Source organism: Cavia porcellus, unplaced genomic scaffold (assembly GCF_034190915.1).
Source record: "Cavia porcellus strain 051 isolate PalLab524CR breed Dunkin Hartley unplaced genomic scaffold, mCavPor4.1 scaffold_5, whole genome shotgun sequence".
NCBI classification, from domain to species: domain Eukaryota; kingdom Metazoa; phylum Chordata; class Mammalia; order Rodentia; family Caviidae; genus Cavia; species Cavia porcellus.
The window spans coordinates 67,256,716-67,280,255 of NW_026947488.1; the positions used below are offsets into that span (position 1 = coordinate 67,256,716).

Below are 23,540 nucleotides of genomic sequence, written 5' to 3' on the forward strand. Positions count from 1 at the left end.
TGAATGTTCACAATCTTTATGATTAATAGACTCACTAGAACAAAAGCATACCTCAGTGAAAAATTTAATTTAAATTTCTAACCTTTATAGATTAAAAAAAGAGGTTAGCCATGTATGGTAACATAAGCCTGTAATTCCAGCACTTGGGAGGCGGAGGCAGGAGGATGAAGCCAGCCTGAACTACATAATGAGACTGTCTCAAAAAACAAAAACAAACAAACAAGAACAGAGGGTAAGTGGCTTGCCCAATATCGTAGTGCCAGCTTGTTCTATAATATATGGGCTGGATTCTGAGTTACTGACTGCTAAGGTCTTTATGTTTTGTCATTACACATGAAATTAACTGAAACATTTTGTTCTATTTCAGGAGTGGATCTGTCACTATGACAAATAATTAGTTTTCTAACAGGTTTTGAAAATTTTTGTGAATTGTTTATTCTAACATTCACTAGAGTATAAATAGAGAGGAGCTCTACTTTTGCTCCAGACACTGAGCTTTAATAAATTGAGATCTGATTACTTAATCTTTTTTTTTTTTTTTTTTTTGAGACAGTGTCTCATTGTGTAGTAAAAGTTGGCCTTGAGTTTGCTATGGAGCCCAGGCTGGCCTCAACTCACAGTGATCCTCTTGTCTCAGCCTCACTCAGTAACAGGTGTGTGCCACCACAGCCAGCATTAACATTTTTTCCTATTTCTCCAGAAACTTCTGTCCATATTTGTACAAGACAATAAGGTTTAAAGGACACAGGGAACAGGGGCAATGATAGATATTCACTGAAATCTGGCTAGGTACTATGTTAAGCTACTGGTTTTATATTTATGATAATTACTCAGTTTCCAATATCTACCACCATTAACAATTTTAAGTGATTTTATACCTTTTCTATATTTATACTGGTCAAATTATTTTACTACAATATTAATTAGCACCTATGATGTGTTAGGTAGTGTTACGTGATTAAGTATATGTTACAGGTTGCACCACGATACTCATCTGTAATGTATGTTCTCATTTTATAAACTAGAAAAAAAAATCAAGTTTATTAATCATGTGCTGGGCATGGTGGCATATGCCTGTAATCCCAGCACTTGGGGCAAGAGGATTAGTGCAAGGTTAGGGCAAACCCCCTGGGCTACATAATGAGTTCAAGGCCAGCCTGGACTGCATAGCAAGACCCTGTCTCAAACCAACAAAAATTTATATATAAATTACTGAGGGAAAAGACTAGAATGTGAAAACCTTTCAAGGTTTGGCTATCAACAAAATTAATTTTTTGAGACCAGACCTTTATTTATTTTTTTTGTTTTGAGACAGAGTCTCCTTATGTAGTGCAGGCTGGCTTTGAACTCATGGTGATCTTCCTACCTCAGCCTCCTGAGTGCTGGGATTATAGGCGTGTGCACCATGCCTAGCAGAAACAAAGTCTTTTTATGTAGCCCAGGCTGCCCTAAAACTCACAAGGATGCTCTTGCCTCAGCCTCCTGAGTGCTGGAACTACAAGTATGTGTTACCACACCTAGCTCAGAATGTATTATTTAAATAGAACAATTTAAGTGATCACAAAAAGATATTTAAGGACTGTAGATATTCTGGACACATAGCTATATACTACCATACCAATGAAACAGGTTAAAAATGATTCTCAAAAATAAAAGTTAAAAAAAAAAGGTTTTTTGGGCTGGGGATTTAGCTCAGCGGCATAAGCGCCCGCCTTGCAAGCAGGCAGTCATGAGTTCGATCCCCGGTACCGATAAAAAGGAAAAAGACAAAAAAAAAAAAAAAAAAAAAAAAAAAAGATTTTTTGTCTTTTTTGAGCCAGGGTCTCACACAGTTCAGGCTGGCCTTGAGTTTGCAAAAATCCTCCTTGCTTCAACCTCCCAAGTGCGGGGATTACAAGAACTGCACCAGCAAAAACAGAAGTTTTGTTAGTCAGCGTGGTACATGCCTGTATTTCAACACTTGGAAGACTGAGGCAGAAGGACTGCTGTGAGTTTAAGGCCATCCTGAGCTACACAGTGAGTGGCTGGGCTATACAATGATTTCAAATCCATCCTGCCACAAATACAGAAAAAAACACCACAAACTGTTTTGTTTGATTTTATTGTGTGTGATGGTATGGAAAGCTATTCTGAAGAAAATGAGAAACATTATATATTGCACATTATCATCCCAAAATCATTCCCCCAGAGCATAAGACATCTGCATTCCATTGTTTGAACAATATCAGTACAAATTTCTTTTTTTCACTGAACTCAAGAGAAATCAGTAGTGTAACTATTTTTTCTTTTTTTATACACTGGTATGTATACATACGTATACATGCTGTGCATTACTAGTAGTTGTATAATTTACTTACCTAATTTCTTGTTTTGGTTGGACTGTGAGGATGGTCCATATTCATCTCTTCTATTAGAACAAACAGTAGCTTCATTTCCATACCGTTTCATCTCATTCTTATGTTCCATGGTATCAGAACCATCAATTTTTAGAATTTCTTTAAGCATCCGTGTTCCCTTCTTTTTTGAAAATCATTCATATGGAAATGATGGGGATGGGGAGAGAAGAGTTAATATTAGACTTATGTAGTTATCTTTGTGATTTTTTTTTGGCTTGTTGGGGATCAAAACCAGGACTTGGTAGGCAAAGGTCCTACCACTGAACTGTGTCTCAGCACTTGAGCTTTTTTTTTCAAAATTATTGCCAGGGATTTAGCTCAGTGGCTTAAGTGCTTGCCTGGTAAGCACAAGGTTGTGAGTCCAAACCCTGGTACCAAAAAATTTAGCCAGGCATGGTGGCTCATACCTGTAATCCCAGCACTCGGGAGGCTGAGGCCGGGGGATCTTGGGAGTTTGAAAGCAGCCTGGGCTACAAAGTAAGCTCAAGGCCAGCCTGAACTGCATAGCAAGATCCTGTCTCAAAAAAGACAAAAACAAAACAAAACAAAAACAAAAACAAAAACCCACCCCCAAGCAAACAAACAAAAAAACAGAGTGAGCTCGGAGCCAGCCTGAACTGCACAGAGACACCCTGTTTCAAAAAGACAAAAAAAAAAAGGCAAAAAAAGAAAAAAAAAGTTATATAAGATGTGAAGTGTATTTGTATAGGGAGTAAGGCAAATCAATAGTTAATAGCTGAAAAAAATCCATTATTAATGGACATCCAAACAGTATTTATCCTTTGTTTAACTTCAGGGCTAGTTACCCAATAGCAAAGTTTGAGAAGCAAGGAAACTATGGTCTAAGGCAGCGATGGCAAATGTTAAAAATCAAGTACCCAAACTGCAACCCAAAACCCATTTATTTATTGCAAAGTGCTAACACTGCAATTAAACCTGACTATTTGATGCTTAGCTGCTGGGGTGATGCTAGGTCGCATGCCAATAGAGGGCTTTATGCGCCTGCTCCAGCAGGCATGCCATATGTTTGTCACCCACGGTCTAAGAGAAGATAAATGAAAAAGATGGCTAAATTAGCAGCTGGGTTTGTTCCACAGCAAGACTATCATAATGAAACACCAATCTACACGAGGGAAAACTGAGCAGCTGCATAGGATATGTACACTAGTCAATGGTGAAGAATCATCATAGTGTAAGTTCTTAAAAATATACAAACCATAGCAAATGACTGTGGTGACAAATGCTCTTCACTGGGAGGCTCTCCATGTTGAGGTGATGGCAATTCACTTTCTTTAGAGATATTCAAGTGTGCTAGAAAGTTCTCAATTCCAGAGTTAGGCTAAAATGTAAAAATATGTGTATGAAGATGAAAGGAAAAAGACATAGGAAAAAGCTAAGAGTTTGATGCTCAAAAACAGTAATTCAGTTTTCACTCAGTTATCATCTCAGGTGAAAGTTTGCAAAGAGAAAGTAAACGATATTTTACCTTATCAATAGCATTTGGGTAACCAGTCACAGCCTTCTGGATTTCTGAGACATCTGGACTTTCATTTCTCTTCAATAACTTAATATTGGCAGGCCCTCCAAAAGCCTATAAAAAAATGAACCAGCTTTCTATGTAAATAAATTCATAGTTACTACTTAATAGTAATCTAAAGAAGTTGGTAGAAAATGTTTTATGTGCCTTTTCTTTTCAATCATAGTGTCCTTATAAGGAGAACAGAACTCTTTTGAAATACTATGTTAGAATTTAAGAAGAGCCACATGCAAGCCAAGATCAGAGGCCTCATCAGATTTTTTTTTTTTTGGTACCGGGGTTTGAACTCATGACTGCTCGCTTGCAAGGCAGGTGCTTATGCCTCCCAGCCCTGCCTCATCAGATTTTAAATGTATTTCAATATATGTGTGTATGTGTTTTCCTCAAATCTTATCTATTTTAGTATTAAAAATATTACTTTACCAGGGCCTTCATCTTGGACTTCTCAGCCTCTAGAATTGTGAAGAAGTCAGGTATGGCAGCAAATACCTGTAATCCTAGCATTTGGGAGGTTGAGGCAACAAGATTATAAGAGTTTGGGGCTGGGGATTTAGCTCAGCGGCATAAGTGCCTGCCTTGAAAGCAGGCAGTCGTGAGTTTGATCCCTGGTACCGATAAAAACAAAAAAGACAAAAAAAAAAAGATTATAAGAGTTTGAGATCCGCCTGTACTATATAATGAAGTCAAGACCAGCCTAAAGTATACTGTGAGAGTCTACCTCAAAAAACCAAACCAAAACCAAAACCAAACCCAATCAACCAACCAACCAACCAATAAATAGCCCCCTCAACAGAACAGGAAAAAACAAACAAAAAACAACAAACAAACAAACAAAAAAACACTAAAACCAAAATCTCCCAGAATTGTGAGGAAATAAACATTTGCCATTTGCCACTCACTCTGTCATTTTGTTACAGCAGCCCAATGTGAAAATGATAGTAGCAGTGATCTCACTGTATTTCCAAGTTATTTTCTTTCAAATCTTAAGTATTTTACTTTAGCATTTAAAACACTGTCTAGGAGCTGGGAATTTAGCTCAGCAGGCATAAGCACCTGCCTTGTAAGTGCCAAAACACTGTCTGGAGAATACTAGCATCTCTGAAAGTCCAAATGCTTCACTAAAGGTATTATTGCACAAAAACTGTTAATAATCTATTGTGTTGAAGAAAGGAAATTATAGCATAAGTGTTTCAAAAGAAGAAGACATTAAAAGTCAGGTAATTAAACTATTTATGTTATTTACATATTTACATAATGGTTCCCTTAATAGGTTTTACTTACAGTGGGAGACAACTCCAGTGACTCCCTCTGAATGCAAAACAATTACTGTGACTTTGATTATTTGGAGACTCATTTCCTTATACTGATAAGTAAAAAACTGACCAGGATATTTCCCTCTCTTTAATTGGCTCTAAGATTGCAAATAAGGCTAGCCAAGGTGCTAATATGTAATCTCTAAAGCCAACAGACAGTCGGTAGGTATCCTCCCACAGTGTTCTCACGATATGTATAGGATATATGAGATGTTAGAGCAAATAGCTCTAGGAATGTCAACTGGGTATGAGCCTCAAGATAAGAAGCTATGACTTTCAAGCATGGAAGAGAGAAAGGAAAAAAAAAAAAAAAAAGCTATGACTCCCCAGGGCACAAGAGTTTGCATATCAGAAACTGAAGAGACAGCCCCCCAAAACAATACCACTGCTACCTTAATTGGAATATGTAAATTGATCCTTCTGCATATCTTTCTCTGCAATTTACAGAGAAGCCATTCTTGTACCTGGCCAGCCAGCTCAAGTTACTCAGGTAATTCCCCGCTATCCTCACTATCACTCACCCCTGAGCCATCCCTCTTCTTCACAAGATAATAAATTCTAGGAGAGGCCTGGGATCAAGGCCTTTGTCCTCAGGTCCTCACATGGACTGGACTTAGGACCTCCTTGGCTGCCTTTAACTTGGAATATGTCTTAGTGTCTTTACTCTTGCCATGGGTTGGAGTGGTGGTGGTAGATCGGAATTAACTTGCTGGGATTCCAATAACATCTCAATGTGATTACAAATATAACATTTTGGATTGTGAGGAAGACTAGAAAGAGGATTACAATACTTGGATGACTGAACTTACTATACGGGATTACAATAACTATGCTATAGGTCATATATTCTAAGACTTTAAAAAGTTTTTTAGGGGCTGGGGATTTAGCTCAGAGGCATAAGTGCCTGCCTGGCAAGCAGGCAGTCATGAGTTCAATCCCCGGTACCGATAAAAATGAAAAAGACAAAAAAAAAAAAAAAAAAGTTTTTAAAATGTTTTACAGAGTTGGAGATTACACACAGTTGAGTTACTGCCCTAGAGCAAGAAATCACTTAAAAAAAAACCAATACAAAACAGTGGATCCTAGCAAGATGGTGGAACAGTAAGCACAAGAGTAAACAGCCTCTCGGAGAAACAGTCCAAATACTGGAATACAGCTTTCTGGAGAAGACGAGAAGGAAGGAAGTGGGTCCCTATGACCCAGGAAGAACCTAGAGTGAGAAATGAAGCCCACAGAGAGAATTTAAAAAAAAAAGAAAGAACTTAAACAGAAGAAGGCAGAAGCTGGCAGCACTTTCACCTGGAGCCAGAACCACCACGCGAGAAGTGCTGTTGGAACCTGGGAATGCTGGTGAAGTGAAGCTGGTGGCTGGCAAGCCCGAAGCCCTCTCCAGGGAGATGCGGTAGCAGAGGGGAGCAGTGGACTGGAGAATTGCACTGGTGGGTGGTGAGTGTGGGGGACTCAGTCCTCCTGTGTGAGTGGGTGATTGGCCAGGGGCCACTTTGGAGTCGGGCTGGATGAGCCTGGAGACAGAACTACAGCCGGCTCCATTAAGCCACTCCTAGCTTAGAACAGACTGGTGAAAATTGCTTGGACTGAGTCCTGCCTCTGTGTACAATCCAACAGCCATTGTTGAAGTTTCCCTAAGGCTATCCCCAACCAGCCATGCCTGCTATGTGCATACTAACATGGTGAGGGCTCCCTGTGGTCAACCAGCTTGGGAGGGAGGTGCCAGCCTTCCCCGCCCCTGCTTATACTTCACCAGCCATGGATAAGCCCTACAACAACACACCCAATGGTCACCATCAGATATCCGTAGACCGCATGCTTCAGTGAAATTATAACCACACAGAAAGTGCTGGGGACTCCACTACCCACTTGTCCAGAAGAAATCAGGAACATTAACAAGAGGAAGAAGCAAAAGGCAGTCTTTGCCTCCAACCCAAACAGCACTGGTCCAAGAGATGTAAACACAGAAGAGATTGGGAGTTGTACACCTGAAGTTTCTGAAGCAACAGTAACTGAAACAAACAACTTCAAGAGGCTCTAAAAGAACTTAGAACAGAAATACTATCTCAGGTAAAAGAAGAAATGAGAAACACAATAAAAGAATTGCTAAGCACCTCTAAAGACACAGATGGAGGAATACAGGAGCATAGAAAAAGGAGAGAAACCTTCAATGAAGAATATAAAAAACATTTAGAATAATGAAACAGATTCAAAGAGATTACCAGGAAAGACAGACTATCAAACCGTGAAGACAAGTTTGCAACTTATGATTGCGAAAGGAAAGATCTCTTAAAAATTAACAAGAAACCAGGAAGTAACAAGACAAAGGCTAGAAGATGACAAGAGGAACTATAACTTAAGAATAAAAAATGAGGGGCTGAGGATTTAGCTGAGCGGCATAAGTGCCTGCCTTGCAAGTATGTGGTAGTGAGTTTGATCCCTGGTACCGATAAAAAAAGAAAAAGAATAAAAAATGTGAGTGAAGAAGCAGGGGTAAACACAGATGAAATACAAAGGCTACTTACAGAAATAATTAAAGAAAACTTCCCAAGCATATGAAAATGAAATGATATTCAGATAAATGAGGCATACAGAACTCTAGCCAGCTATAACCAAAACAGATCTACACCCAGACATATAATAATCAAGATCCCAGAAATTCAACACAAGAATAGAATATTAAAAGCTGCCAGAGAAAAGAAACATCACCTATAAAGGAAAATCCATCAGAAGCACGACAGACTTCTCGACACAAACCTTCAAATCAGGAACAGCTTGAAGTGATGTATTCCAAGTCCTAAAAGAAAATAACCTCCAACCCAGATTGATGTACCATGCAAAAACTATCCTTCAAAATTAATGGAGAAACAAGATGCTTATATGACAAAGAGGAACTGGGGGGAGTTCATGATCACCAAACCAACCCTACAAAAAATACTGAAGGAAATTCTAAAGAGAGAAAAAGGACCATGGTTTCAGGAATGGCGGCAGAGGGGGCTCACTGAATGGGGCAGACAGTGGAATGAAGGAGAAAAGTAGACAATCAATGGCAGAAAAATAGCATGGCAAAGATGAGGTAGAGAAGGTTGGCCATCATTACTAATATAGATGGCCTAAATTCACCAATAAAAAGAAACACAGGCAAAGTGGATCAGGAGATAGCTTCCATCAATCTGTTTTACATAATAAATACATTTAACCCGAAAGCGGTTTATAGACTGAAAGTCAAAGACGAGAAAACAATTCTCTATGTGACAGGGAACAAGAAAAAAGTGAGGATAGCTTGCCCATCAGCTGTAGGTTGGTTAGAAAGCCATAAACTTTTACATAATGGAAAGTACTCAGCTATACAGAAAGAAAATCTTGAGGTGCTTGTAGGCAAATGGATACAACTTGAGATCATGCTCAGGGGTAAAAAGGTTCAGAATTACTCAGGTGAATAGCGGGTTGCCTCCTTAATGTACAATACATCCTGTGAAAGTGAAAGGAGAGCAACTGTTAAAAAAGGGAAGGCCATTGTTAATCTATTGTCATGATTTGAAACTCATATTGTTTTCATTGTTCTGTTTAGTTTGGTTTTATTCTGTTTCAGTCTGTCTACTTGTATTAGATTTGATGGCATGGAGAGCTATTCCAAAGATAGCAGGATATATTATGGTAACCATTTTTTATTTCCTGTTAGCTTGATTTGAAGCCCTGTATTGCTTTCACTGTTTTGTTTTAACTGATTTTTTTTTTTTTTTTTTTTTTTTTTTTTTTTTTTGTCTTTTTGAGACAAGGTCTCGCTGTGCAGTTCAGGCTGGCCTTGAGCTCACTTTGTAGCCTAGGCTGGTCTTGGAACTTTCAACAATCCTTCTGCCTCAGCCTCCCAAGTGCTAGGATCACAGATGGGAGCCACCACGCCTGGCTGTTTTGACTGATTTTATTCTATTCTGTTCTGTTTGATAGTATCAAGTCTGATACTACTACTTTGAAGACAGTAAGATACACTATGATACCCATTCTGGTTGGACTAGTATCTTCTTTTGAAGTCCTATACTGTCTCTAATGTTTGTTTTTATTGGTTTTGTTCTGTACTGTTTTGTTCAATTTTATAATGCCTGATGATATGGGTAATTTTTCTGAAGATAACAAGAGACATTAAGGTAGCCATTGTTGATCTCCTTGTACTTTGTTTTTAAGTCATGTACCATGTTGATTCTTGTTTTGATTGACTCTATTTTGTCTCATTTGGTTTTATTCTCTTTTTTTAAAAAACCCCAAAACATATTATATGCTGGGCGTGTGGCACATGCCTTTAATCCCACCAGTTGGGAGGCTGAGTCAGGAAGAGTGCTATGAATTCAAGGCCAGTCTGAGCTCCCTGCTGAGGTAGAAGGATTCCAAGGTTAAACCAAGCTTAGTAGCAAGAGCCTGCTAAAAATAAAAATTTAAAAAGCGTGAAAGGCCCTTGGTTTACTTCCCAGTAGCACAAGGAAAAGTGTCACAGTGTAATAGGCATCTAATCCAGATACACATGTCTAATTCTTTGCTTATTTTTTGGTCTTTTTTGAGGCAGCATTTCATTATATGGTGTAGCTGACCTTGAACTCACTATGACGCCTGGGCTGGTTCTGAACTCACAGTGATCCTCCTCTCACAGCCTCCCAGTGCTGGGATTACAAGCGTGAACCACCATGCCCAGCATGTCCAATTCCTTGATTATAAAAGTACAATCCTTATCAGAAATTACATAAAATAAATGTAAATGACCTCAGTTTCTCCCATACCACTCTAATTCCATAGAATGTATATAGCAGTGCTGGTGAACTTATGGCTCACACACTCTGAGGGTGTCTGAATTCCTGGAAATTCTAAAAGGTTCTCCATCACTGGCATATAGTCTGTTAACTATGCACCACTGTTCTTTATACTTAATATTATTGTAAACAGAAATATAAATTCTGTTTAAAATACATATTTTATACATATGTATACGGGTCTATGTATTTAGGAATACTATAAGTGATCAATATTTTTATTTACATTTTAAAGATGAAATTGAGTATGTGAGAGATGAAGAACTGCTTAAGTCCACTCAGGTATTAAATAGCAAAATTGGGATTTCAGGTGCCCATTAATTCCAAATCCTGGACTCCAGGTTGGATAGTTCTAGCCGATAACTATCAGCCTGTACTTCATGAAGCTTTTTGCCATGCATCTTATAGATCTGTTTGTAAAGCCTGCAAAATTCAGTCAGATAACAGAGCCACCAACTAAATAAAAATTTGATAACCAGAAATTTGATTTTAGGAAAGCTTACCTGCTTACTAGACATCTTTTGTGACCGACTCTCAGCTTTAGGACTCTTACATTCTTCTTTCACTAAAAACAAGAAAACAGAAATTGTGATGAACCAAAGTGCTTTTGCACAACAATTAGATTTACCAAATATTTGCCATAGTAGGGCACGTGAGAAACACACAGAATTCAAAGAATACATAACTACTGCTCTCAAGGAATTTATAATCTAGGTGAGGAGGAGAAAACATACTTGTGTAGTCAGTAATAAAGGAAAAGGAAAGTGATATCTGAATTGGACCTGGAAGGATGGAAGGGCAGAATTAGAAGCTAAGTATTCCAAGCTAAAGAAATTATAGGAGAAAAAGCATTAAAACAGAAAGCAAGGCCTTGTTTATGTAAGTCTAAATAGACTACTTTTACTGACGGTTAATGAGTATAAAGGTAACTAAAAGAAGTAATGAAAACAGGCCAGCGCCATACTGTGAAAGATACAGAAGAGTATGGAATTAGGCAAGAGTATTGTCAGAGGCAAGCAATTACAAAAAGGTTTTGAGCAGGTAGTTATCTGACCAGAACTGTGTTTTATTAAATTTGCAGTAGCAAGGCTGGGCATGGTGGCAACGCCTATAATACCAATACTGAAGAGCCTGAGGCAAGATTGTTAGAACAAACAAACAAACAAGTGGCAGCATAGTGATTAGATAAAAGGGTAAGAGATACATTAGGAAGCTATTTAATATTCCGGTTAAAGGAAAACTAGTGAGATGACAGAAGAAATGAAAATGTAAGCAATTATGACTTAGCAAGTGAAAGGATGTGTAGATGAAATAGATAAGCATGAAAGCCTGGTGCACGCCTGTAATCCTAGCACTTGGGATGCTGAGCAAGACACTCCAAATGGAAGCCAGCCTGGGCTACATAGTGAGTTCAAGGCTACCCTAAAACACAGAGAGACCCTGTCTCAAGCCAAACCAAACCAAACCAAACCAAACCAAACCAAACCAAAAAAATCCCCCAAAACATACATACACAAAACAAAAGAAGCATGAAAAACAGTTTGTAATTGTAAGGTTGGGACTGGACCTGACTCTTCCAGTCCCCAACCTCCTGCCAGCACAGGCGCTATTCTCAGCAAGGAACATGGCTTGGCACCCAGGCTGTCATCTGCAGACAAGACATCCTAAGAAAGGAGAGATAGGACATGGGAGCTTTGCAGGTTGGGACATCTGTAAACACCTGAGGTTTTATGTCAGACCGTTCAAGGACCTGCCCACTGAAATGTAAGAGAGCCGAAAACTTTGACGCAGATGTTTATTAAAATCTTCCTGCCTCACATGCCCTGCTTTTTTCAATCCCTATAAAAAGGGTCCACTTTTTGTTCCCTACAGACAGCCCTTTTGCCCTCTGTCTGTCTAGACACAGACATAATACATTCCCCATCATGTTGCCTTTACATATGGCTTTACAAGCCTGGTGGTCTCAGCCTCTCATGTTCCTTATAGTAATCATTGTATAGTATTTTGTTATTATGGATATACTGAAGTGTATGGGATCTCAAGTACAGATGGCTGAGGTGGGAAGAAAGGAAGTCTGAGGTCAGCCTGGGAAATTTAGCAAGACCCATCCCAAAACGGAACAAACTGGGGATAGAACTAACGTGTGTAAGACCTTGGGTTCAACCTTCAACACCAGTAGAGGAAAGAAAGGAAAAGTGTGAGCTAGCAAATACTCAACACTAAATTTTTGTTGAGAAACACAAACACAAGAAAACTAATTGTAACTTCATTGATTGTTATTAATTGTAACTAAGATTACTTACATTTATATGAACAATAGTTTGAAGAAATATCAGTGCATTTGAACTAAATATAAATCTTCAGCCCAGTATGGTGGCATGCATGCCCAAAATTCCAGTACCTGGGGGGCTGAAGTGGGAGGATGACTGGAGTCCACTGTTACGGTTTATTGCTAGATGTCCCCTAAAGCCTCATCCACTCATAGGTGGAGTTTTTGTAAGGTGACTGGATGGTGAGGGCTTCTACCTGACTTGCTGCTGGAAGGGAGATTGGGTTGGGAGAGAATGGTCACGGGGTACTTGGGTCTATCTTGCCCTGTCTCCTCCACTGCTCTCTGCTTCCCTCTGCCATGCCATGAGCTGTTCTCCTCTGCCTTCAAGTCAGCTGACTATAAACTGTGAGATCTATACTCTATGAGCCAAAATAAATCTTTCCTTCTTTAAATTGAGAGTGTCAGGGATTTTGTCTCAGTGATGAGAAAGTAATACACCCTGTAATTTGACATTCTGTGCTGAGTGAAACCACATTTAAAAAAAAAATCTTAAAGCTATACTTATCAGATTTAGAGGGACATTAATTTATAAGGTTAAAAGTAAAAGAAGTCAGGAATAGTGGAGCACACTTAGAACCCCAACTACTTGGAAGGGTGAGGGTAAGGGTGAAGAAGGAGAACTACCAATTTTGTTTTAGTAAGACTGGGTAAGTTAGACCTTGTGTCAAAATAAAGCGGGCAAGAGATGCATTTCAGTGCAGAGGCCCTGGATTTGATCTCCAGTCTGGCAAAATGATTGAATAAATAAATAAATTTTAAAAATTATCAAGAGTAGTCTGGGGATGTAGCTCAGTGGTAGATTGGTTGCCTAAAATGTGCTAAACCCTGGTTTAGCCCAGGACCAGTGAAAAAGAAAAAATTGTCTCAAGTAGCAATTAGTGAAGGGACATTAGCAAAAAGGTCAGAATAAAGACCTCCAAAATCTCTTCACTCCATAAAAGCAATAAAGAAATAGGCATATCTTACCAAAATCCAAACATTTAAAACTACAGAAGTCAATCAAAGGCTTATAGCAATACAGAGGAGTATGTATTTAAGAAAACAGATTGCATCTCAGTAAGAACGTTTTGTGGTGTTTTTACTTGTCCCATTATCCACTATTTATCTTCTTTTTTTGTTTGTTTTTTGTCTTTTTGAGACAGGGTCTCGTTATCAGTTCAGGCTGGCCTTGTGTTCACTTTGTAGCCCAGGCTAGTCTCGGATCCTCCGTCAGCCTCCTGAGTGCTGGGATTACAAGCATGAGCCACCAAGCCTGGCTTCACTATTTATCTTCTATAAGCTTTCAGGGTGAGACCAGCGGGTTAAAGCTGGCATCTATCAGAGCAATCAGAATGAAACTGGGGCTTTTTCTAAGCATTATTCCCAAAGAACTATTGCTATTTAACAATATGCACTTAGGAGACTATGGCAGGAGGATCACTGAGACTTTGAGGCCAACCTGGACTGTACAGCAAGACTCTGTTTCAAAAATAAAAACAAACACAAGACTTTAAGATAAAAATTGTTACTAAAGAAACTTTTATACCAGCTATTTCAGGTAAAAATGTCTCTTAAAATCATGCATGTACCTAACCAAAGACTTCCAAATACCAAAAGAAAAACTGAAAAAAAATTGAAGGGAAAAAAAAATTCAATACTAACACTTGGGAGCCTTTAATATTGTACTTTCAGTAATGGATAGGATAACTGAACAGAAAATCAACAAGACTAAAGAAAACTTGAACAACATTATAAACCAATGTGTCTAACGGATGGTCTATAGAACACTTTGCTTACAATATATATTCTTCTCAAGTATACATGGAACATTCTGTAGACCATATATGAGGCCATAAAACAAAACTCAATAAAGTTAAAAATACTGAAATCAACCAGGGGTCGTGGTGCACAACTGTAATCCCAGCACTTGGGACGCTGAGGTAGGAGCACCACATGCGTCAAAGGCTACCCTAAACGACATAGAAAGTATGTTTTCATACAAAGTATGTTTTCAGACCACAAGAGAATGAATAGAATAAGTAACAGAAGAAAGTTTAGGAGTTCAAAAATAGCTGGAAATTGAAACACATTCTTAAATAAAGCATGGGCCTGGGCTATGTAACAGTCCAAGGACAGTGAGATCCTGTTACAAACAAAACAAAACAACACAACACAACTAAACAAACGATGGGTCAAAAATACATAAATTGCTAGAAAATTAGAAAAACTTTGAGTAGGGTAAAAATACAACATAACTGCCAGGTATGGTGACATACAACTGCAATCTCTGCACTTGGGAGGTCGAGGCAAATAAATTGCTACAAGAGTAAGGCCAGCCTGGGCTAAATAGTGAGTTCAAAGTCACCCTAACAACGTAGTGAGATTCTATCTCAAAAAAAAAAAAAAAAAAAAAAAAAAAAAAAACAAAAACAAAACAAAACAAAAAAAAAAACCAAAAAAACAAAAAAACAACTAAACAAAGCAAAAAACAAAAACAAAAAAAGCAAGCAAGCACGCAAATACAACAGTTAATGCTATACTTTGAGGGAAATTTACAGCTGTAAATGCCTATATTAAGAAACCAGAAGAGAAAAGGTTGAAGGGAGTGAAAGGGAACAGGAAAACAAAATAGAAGCAAGAGGCATCATGTACACTTGGTACAAATTCCCTAAGATGAATGGTATCAACATGTATATCTAAAATGTACCAAAAAAAAAAAAAAAAAAAAAAGAAAGAAAGAAAGAAAAAAGAAAAGAAAGGAAAGAAGAAAGCATTCAAATAATAACCTAATCGTCTACATTAAGGAACTAACAGATGCTTACATGGGGCAGGGATGTACCTCAGTGGCAAAGCACCTGGCTGGCAAGTACAACATCCTGAGTTCAAGTTTTGGCTAAAAAAACCCCAAAGAAGTGTATGCTAAATCCAAAGGAAGAAGGAAGGAAAGGCCAGGGATTTAGCTCAGCGGCAACAAGCGCCTGTCTAGCAAGCATAATGTTGTGTTTCATCCCTGCTACCAAAAAATAAACAAAAACACAAACAAACAAAACAGAAGGAAGTCTTGTGTGATAGTAATGGTGGAAAAAAAAAAAAAACCAGAAAGAAGAAAACTAAAGATTAGAGTCGAAATAAATGAAGTGGCAGAAAAACAATTGAGAAAATTAATGAAATCAGATTTTTTATGGGGTTTTGCTGTGATACCCTGGCAGGCCTTCAACTTCTGGGCTCAAGTGATTCATCTCTCAGTCTCCCACATAGCTATGCCTGCAGGTATGTGCCACCACATCTGGCTAGAACATGGTCTTATAAAACTAAGAAAACTGACAAATCTTTAGCTAGACTAACAAAGAAAAACACAGAAGTTATAAATAATTAGAAGTGAAAGTGGGGATATTACTATCAACCTTAGAGAAATAAAAAAAAAGACTACAAGGAAGTATTATGGATGTTATATGCTAACAACTTTTTTTATTTTTTGTCTTTTTTCCTTTTTATCAGTACCGGGGATCGAACTCACCACTGCCTGCTTGCAAGGCAGGTGCTTATGCCGCTGAGCTAAATCCCCAGCACCTGCTAACAACTTAGATAACCTAGATGAAACAGAGAAACCTGTACAAAGATACAAACTATTTAAATGAACTCATGTGCAAACAGACAGTCTGAGTAGAACTGTAACAAGCAAAAGACACTGAATTAGTAAATATAAATACTTTTCATAAAGAGGCTGGGTAGGCTGCATGTGTGGGAGGGGGTAGATTAATGGAGGCTGTGTTTGATCTGTGCTGTATGCATGTATGAAGACACAATGAACCCCATTAATCAGTACAATTAAATACATGTTGGTTTAAAAAACAAAAAACACCAAAAACTTTCCATAAGGAGAAGTGATGTCTAGGTTCAAATAGTTTCACAGGTGAATTCTATCAAACATTTATAGAGGAAACAAAATCACTTCTTCCCAAACATAGATGGAAAGGGATCATACTAAGAAAATTACACGTGTTCTTTATGAATATGGATACAAAAATCCTTAAAAATTACAAGCAAATCAAATTCAGTAGGGGAAAGAATAGTCATTTCAACAAATGACAAAATGACAACTGGATCTCCAAATATGAAAGAATGGACACTCTTACCTAATGCCACAATAAACACTTATTAGTAAGGGCTAAGCTATAAAATCTTTAGAAGAAAACACAAATGTTTACTATTCATGACTTTGTATTACTCTTAGATATGACAAATGTATAAGCAGCCAAAGAAAAAGTTGAAAAAATTCATACATTGGCTTCATAAAAATTAAAAGCTTGGGGGCTGGGGATTTAGCTTAGCGGCATAAGTGCCTGCCTTGTAAGCATGTGGTCGTGAGTTCAATCCCTGGTACTGGTAAAAAAATAAAAAATAAAAAATAAAACTTTTGTGCTTATGAATACCATAAAGTTAAAAACTCACATAACGGAAGAAAGTATTTGCAAATCATAAGCATACAACTTCTAGAATATATAAAGAACTCTTACAAATTAAGAACAAAAAGACAACCAGTACAATAAAAAAAAAAGAACCAACAATTTGAATACATTTCTCGAAAGATAAATAGAAGCCAATGAACACTTGAAAATCTGCTCAAACATTCTTTGTCATTAATGAATTGCAAATGAAAGTCACAGGAGATTCTATTCTGCACCTATGAGCCTCTGATCATCATACAAACAGATAATCCAAAGTGCTATGGAGGGTGTGGCAAAACCAGGCTGGGCCCTTTTCTCACATGGTGCTAGGATAGTGCAGCTATTTGGGGAAATGATCTAGTAATTTCATAAAAAGTTAAACACACAGATACTACATGACTCACAACTGTACTGATAAATATATATTCAAGAGAACTGCAAATACACAGTCACAAAAAGTTGTACAGATATTCATAGCAGCACTATTCTTTGTAGTGATGGATAAACAAAATGTGGTATTTCCTACAATGAAATATTATTTAGCATAAAAAAGAATGAAGTTCTTAGTATACATGCTGTTACATGAATAAACCTTAAAAATACCATGTGATATGAAGGAAGGCAGGCACAAAAGGTCAGATGGTTTCTGATTCTATTTATATGAAATGTCCAGAATAGATGAATACATAGAGACAGAACAAAAATTAGGGATTCCTAGGGCCCAGAAGAATGATGATAATGAGTAGGGATTTCTTTTCTGAAAGTGAAAATGCTTTATGCACACTTTATGAAAGTGCCAAAAGCACACTGATCATACACTTTTTTTTTTTTTGAGATAGGGTCTTGGGCCAGGGATATAGCTCAGCAGCAGAGCACCTGCCTGGTAAGCACAAGGTTCTGATTTCAATTATTAGTACCAAACAACAACAACAACAACAGAGTTACACAGAGACAGGGTCTCACTCTATACTGTTCAGGTTGATCTTGAATATACTGCGTAGTCCAAATTGACATTGAACTCCAGGTGAGTCTCCAGCCTCAGCTTCCTGAGTGGCAGGATTACAGATGTGAGCCACCTTGCCCAGCTTTGATTGTATACTTTAACAGATGAATTTACTTTTGCTGGTATGTAATTTATCTCAATAAATGTATTTACTGTTTTTTTATACAAAGTAGTATCAAGTATACCTCTCTAATTTAAAATTTATACTTGCTGGGTGTGGTAGTCTACACCTGGAGTTCCAGCACAAGGGTGGGGTGAGCTGGAGGTGGTGGGGAGGCAGGAGGATCTTGGGAATTCCAGGACAGCCTCAGCTACATGCTGAGTTTAAGGTCAGCTGGAAGTATATAGTGAGACTGTCTCAAAAACCACCCCCCCTCCAAATCCTACAAAAAACCTGAAAACTAAAAAAAAAACAACTCCTCAAACAAACAACAACAATAACAAAAAGAAAACAAACTTACATTTTCTGTGAGGGTCATGTCTTTTTTGCTGATACTTCACGCTGTTGTCATTAAAGCCAGATTTCTGCTGTTGAGTTACTTGACTTATTTCTTGAGGTAGAACTGCACACTGCAAGTTAAAGTTCTTACAAATCAGGTAAAGTTTTTAACATTATAGCTATTTACTTTGTTTAACTTTTAATAGTTTCTTTTAAAATAAAAACTATATACATTTGGAAAACAAGTAATACAGAAAAATGTACACAATTAATAAAACTATCCCAGATCCACCATCAGAAATAACAATCATTAATGACCACCATTTTTCTATGTATTAGTTTGACAGCAGATTAATGGAAAAGAATAATTTTCCCAAAATAATTTCTGATCCACCATCAGAAATAACAATCATTAATGACCATCACACATTTTTCTATGTATTAGTTTGATAGCAGATAAGTGGAAAACAATAATTTTCCAAAATTTTCTTCCAATAGAAGAAATTAGCTTAAAGTTAATAAACGCAGGGGGAAAAAAAAAAACTCAAAAATATCCTAAATTTTAGGTAATGTTTTTTTAAAGCAGAAAAAATCAGTCTCTACAGGTCTCTTTAGACAGTTTTATTTGAGACAAAGTTTTGCTATGTATTTCAGACTTGCCATGAATGCTCTATAGAGCCCACATTGGCCTTTAATTTGCAGCAACCCTCTTGCCTCAGCCCAAGTGCTGGGATTACAGGTGTGCATCACTACCATTGGCTTCTTTAGACATGCATTAAAATACTATAATCCTGCCTTCAGGGTGGGGGGGCACCAAGTGAGTAGGAATTATAGAAGAAATAGGGCTGGACATGAGTAAACTGGGGTAGGTGAACCAGTACGTCCTCGCAAACTATTCTTTTGACTTATGTTTAATTTTTTTCCATTAAAAAAATCTTGAAAAACATTTCTGACTGTACTTCTTGAAAGCTCCTGTTGTGGAAAAATTCCCAAATCAAACTAAAAGGAAGACTCTTTGCAATGAGGAGATAAGAAGGCAGCATTCAGTCTTTACACCAGTGGACTATTCTGGGATCATTCCCAAAGGCAACAGCCCTGAGTTTACAAAGAGTTTAGTTTATACAGCATTTAGAAGTGGGAAGTACAAAGCAAGTGATTATTTATGATAAGAACCTTACAGAAAATTGGAATAGATGGTCTTTACCTCAATATGCTAAAAGCCATCTATGACAAACCAAAAGCCAGCATCATATTAAACAGCCAAAAACTCAAAGCTTTTACCCTAAAATCAGGCACAAGACAAGGATGTCTATTATCACCACTCCTATTCAATACAGAGCTGGAAATATTAGCCAGAGGAATTAGACAACAGAGAAATAAAAGGAGTAAGGATAGGAAAAGAAGTTAAATTATCATTATTTGCAGATGACATGATACTCTACATAGAAGACCCCCCCCCCAACTCCATTGAAAGACTCCTAGTATAATAAATAAATTCAGTAATATAGTTGGATATGAAGTCAATGCTCAAAAATCAATCACATTCCTATACACTAACAACCAAATCACTGAGAAAGAAATAAGAAAAGCCACACCATTCACAATAACATCCAAAAAAATCACTCTAACAAAAGAAGTAAAAGATCTATTCAGTGAAAATTATAATACCCCTCCTCCCAAAAAAAAAAAAAAGAAATCGAAGAGGACCTCAGAAAATGGAAAGACATCCCTTGCTCATGGATAGGAAGAACAAATATTGTGAAAATGGCTATTCTCCCAAAACTGTTATACAGATTTAATGCAATCCCAATCAAAATACCACTAGAGTACCTCACAGATCTAGAGAAATCACTCCTAAAATTCATCTGGAACCAGAAGAGACCTAGAATAGCAAAGGCAAGTTTAAGCAACAAAGGCAAGGCAGGAGGTATCACAATTTCTGACTTTGTAGTTATACTACAAAGTTACTATAATCACTATAAAGCTACTGTAATAAAATCAGTATGGTACCTTGGAATAAAAACATACCTGAAGATTAACGGAATAGATTAGAAGATATAACTACAACTACAAACACCCTCAGCCACCTTATCATAGACAAAGGGGATAAACATGTTCACTGGAATAAAGACAGTCTCTTTAATAAGTGGTGCTAGAAAAACTGGCTCTCCCTATGCCAAAAACTAAAAAGAGACCCATGCCTATCACCGTGTACTAAAGTCAAAATGGATCAAAGATCTAAATATTAAAACAGAAATACTAAATCTGTTGGAAGTCAAAGTAGGTAGAAATTTTGAAGACATAGGGGTCGCTAGAAAATTCTGGAACAAAAATCAAAGGACAGCAGGGCGTGGTGGCTCACGCCTACTATCCCAGCACTCAGAAGGCTGAGGCAGGAGGATCATTGCAAGTTCGAGACCAGCCTGGGCTACAAAGTAAGTTCAAGGCCAGCCTGAACTAGAGACCCTGTCTCAAAAAGCCAAAAAAAAAAAAAAAAAAAAAAAAAAATCAAAGTGCATGGGAAACACTTCACAGAATCAATGAGTGGGATCTCATCTTATTAAAAAGTTTTGCATGTCAAAAGAAATCTCCAACAGAGTAAAAAGGAAACCCATGAATTTTGAAAAAAACTTAAGTCAACTGTCCTTCAGACAAAGGGCTTCTATCTAGAACATATAAAGAATTTAAAAAACCCAGGCTCCCAAAATTCAAAGACCCAATCCAAAAATGGGCATCGAAATGAATGCACAGTTCTTAATGAAGAAACACAAATGGTAAATAAGTACATGAAAAAATGTTCAGCATCATTAGTCATTAGAGAAATGCAAACTAAAACCACACTGAGATGCCATCTCACTCCAGAAAGAATGGCCAAGATAAAGAAAACTACCAACAACAAATGCCGGAGAGGCTGTGGGGAAAAAGGAACTCTCCTGCACTGTTGATGGGAGTGCAGCCTGGTGCAACCACTGTGGAGATCATTCTGGGGGTTCCTCAAAAAGCTGGGATGGGAAGTCCCATTTGACCCAGCTATTCCACTTCTGGGCATATTCCTACAAGAAATGAAAACATCATATCGCAGTGATATATGTGCACCCATGTTTATAACAGCACAATTTGTAATAGCTAGATCTTGGAAACAACCTAAATGTCCATCAACTGAGGAATGGACAAAAAAGATGTGGCATTTTTATACAGTGGCCCCTCCCTTTATTCCTGGAATGTTTCTATATTATAATAAATAATTCCTTTGTTTCAACAAATCTGTGTAAGATTAGCCTGCCTCTCAATATATGACTCAATGTGTGTAACCAATTATGTAATTTTTAAAAAAATTTATTTTAAAGAGGGTAAACTAAATAGAACAAAGCCGATCAGAAGAAAACAATATAAATGACACAGATCTCAAGTAAGACAACAGATCATCATTGGCTACCATAATGTCCCTTGTTTTCTTCTAAATAGTCCCTATCTTCACACACAATGAATTCATACAAAGCAAAATAGTATTTTTTTTTTTTTTGTCTTTTTACTTTTTATCGGTACCGGGATCGAACTCTTGACTGCCTGCTTTACAAGGCAGGTGCTTATGCCGCTGAGCTAAATCCCCAGCCCCAACAAAATAGTATTAAACTGATCAGAACAGAGTGATGAAGGCATTATAGGCCTTCAAAACCAGACGATAAGAAAATCAACAATGGCTGCTACGATATCTCTCATTCTCTTCAAAATAGCTGTCTATACCTTCATGTATGTGGAAATGAAACAGTACAAAATAGACTAAAATCATTCTAAACAAAGAATAATGGCATTACTGGATTTCACAGCATGATGATATGGAATCAAAGATGGAGAACATAATGTCTCTTTTCCTTCAAAGCAGCTTTTCATTTCAACATGCATTATATAATTGATTCTCATAAATTGTTTAGGGGAAGTTCTACCCTTGTATAAGTCTCTACATATATACCTATCCTTTCTGTATTAGACGGAAAAATAAAACAAATTACTAGAAAAACACGAAACGAAAAAGACAAATAAATAACAGTAACAAAGAGCCCTGAACAATGACAATATAGGCCTTCAAAACAAGGTGGTAGGAGCATAATTAGGGTTGTTATTTTACATAATGGTCTTCAAGAAGATGATGAAAAACTATTAGTAAGGGTTTTTAAGAAACTCACAGATCTTGATTGAGACCTAGGGGGATTTCACTAGGAGAGAAGAAAGGTTATTCTAATTGAAGAATGAGAAATTACCAATGGCATAGGGAAGAGACCAATTTGGGCTGAATAGGCTATGCTACCATCTACTACCTGAGCAGTAATGTAAGTCCAAATGTCTTCATTTTACTTGTGACCACAGTGGCCCAGGGAAAGAGATTTGCTCAATTTGAGTCAAGAAACTCTGTCTCCTGATTCTGAGCCCAGCAACACACTTGCCACACTGACACTATTTCAGAGCATAAACTGAGTTCAAATCTAGAAGATATCTTGTCTGATATGGCATATGGCCAAAAACAGGTGAAAGAAAAAAATGTTTGACTCTAAAGTTTTTAGATTATATACCTGGGTCATGGTGGTGTTAGAAACTAAAAGAGGCTTTAGGTGAGGTCAATTTGGGGGCATCTTGAGGATGAGGTGATAACAGAGTATCCAGCTGTACTAGTTCTCTTAAAAGCTGAAAATACTGGATTGAGTTTATAACCAGGGATATAGATTAGGGATAATTAGATAAAGCCTGATTGAGATGTTGAAACCATAAATTGTAGTGATACTTAGCAGAGAAATAAGAGTCAAAGTCATTATTTAAATAATTAGGTAAAAGGGAAAAGAAAATTCTTGCTGAGTCTGGGGAGGAATAATTCCTAGTGAAGGCTGGGAAAATAGGAATAAAGAAGTTGACCATAAATTGGCATATGCAAGAAAAGACAGAGTATTGTCGCCATTCATTTTTTTTCCCTTTTATTTATTCACTGATTTTAAGACTAGGTCTTGTTATATCCCCTTGGATGACCCTGAACTCTTGGGCTAAAATATCTTTCTATTTCAGCCTCCTGAATGGCTGGGAAAACTGGAACTATAGGCATATGTCACGTGCCATGTCCAGCCTGCTAATGTTCCCTTTTAGTAAAACTCCTGGAAAGAACTGTTTAGATTTTCTGTGTCCAATTTTTCTCTGTCTTTTAATCCCATTCTAATCAGTCTGTTACTCCCATCACTTTACTAAAACTGGTGTTCTCAAGGTTCCCAATGATCTTACTAAATTCTGTGGTCAACTCTTAC

At 37.4% G+C, this 23,540-nt stretch overlaps 1 protein-coding gene across 2 annotated transcripts in view; it reads right to left on the reverse strand.

The window, feature by feature from the left end:
• The window catches only part of Xrn1 (5'-3' exoribonuclease 1), a 138,523-nt gene that overhangs the window by 18,415 nt on the left and 96,568 nt on the right, over positions 1-23,540 (reverse strand). For both annotated transcript variants that reach the window (XM_063249121.1, XM_063249120.1), the window contains exons 33-37: positions 18,278-18,386; positions 10,558-10,619; positions 3,883-3,987; positions 3,613-3,735; positions 2,358-2,517 (exon numbers count right to left, since the gene is read on the reverse strand). In XM_063249121.1, the coding sequence (XP_063105191.1) occupies positions 2,358-2,517; positions 3,613-3,735; positions 3,883-3,987; positions 10,558-10,619; positions 18,278-18,386 (559 nt within the window). The remainder of the gene's footprint in view (positions 1-2,357; positions 2,518-3,612; positions 3,736-3,882; positions 3,988-10,557; positions 10,620-18,277; positions 18,387-23,540) is intronic.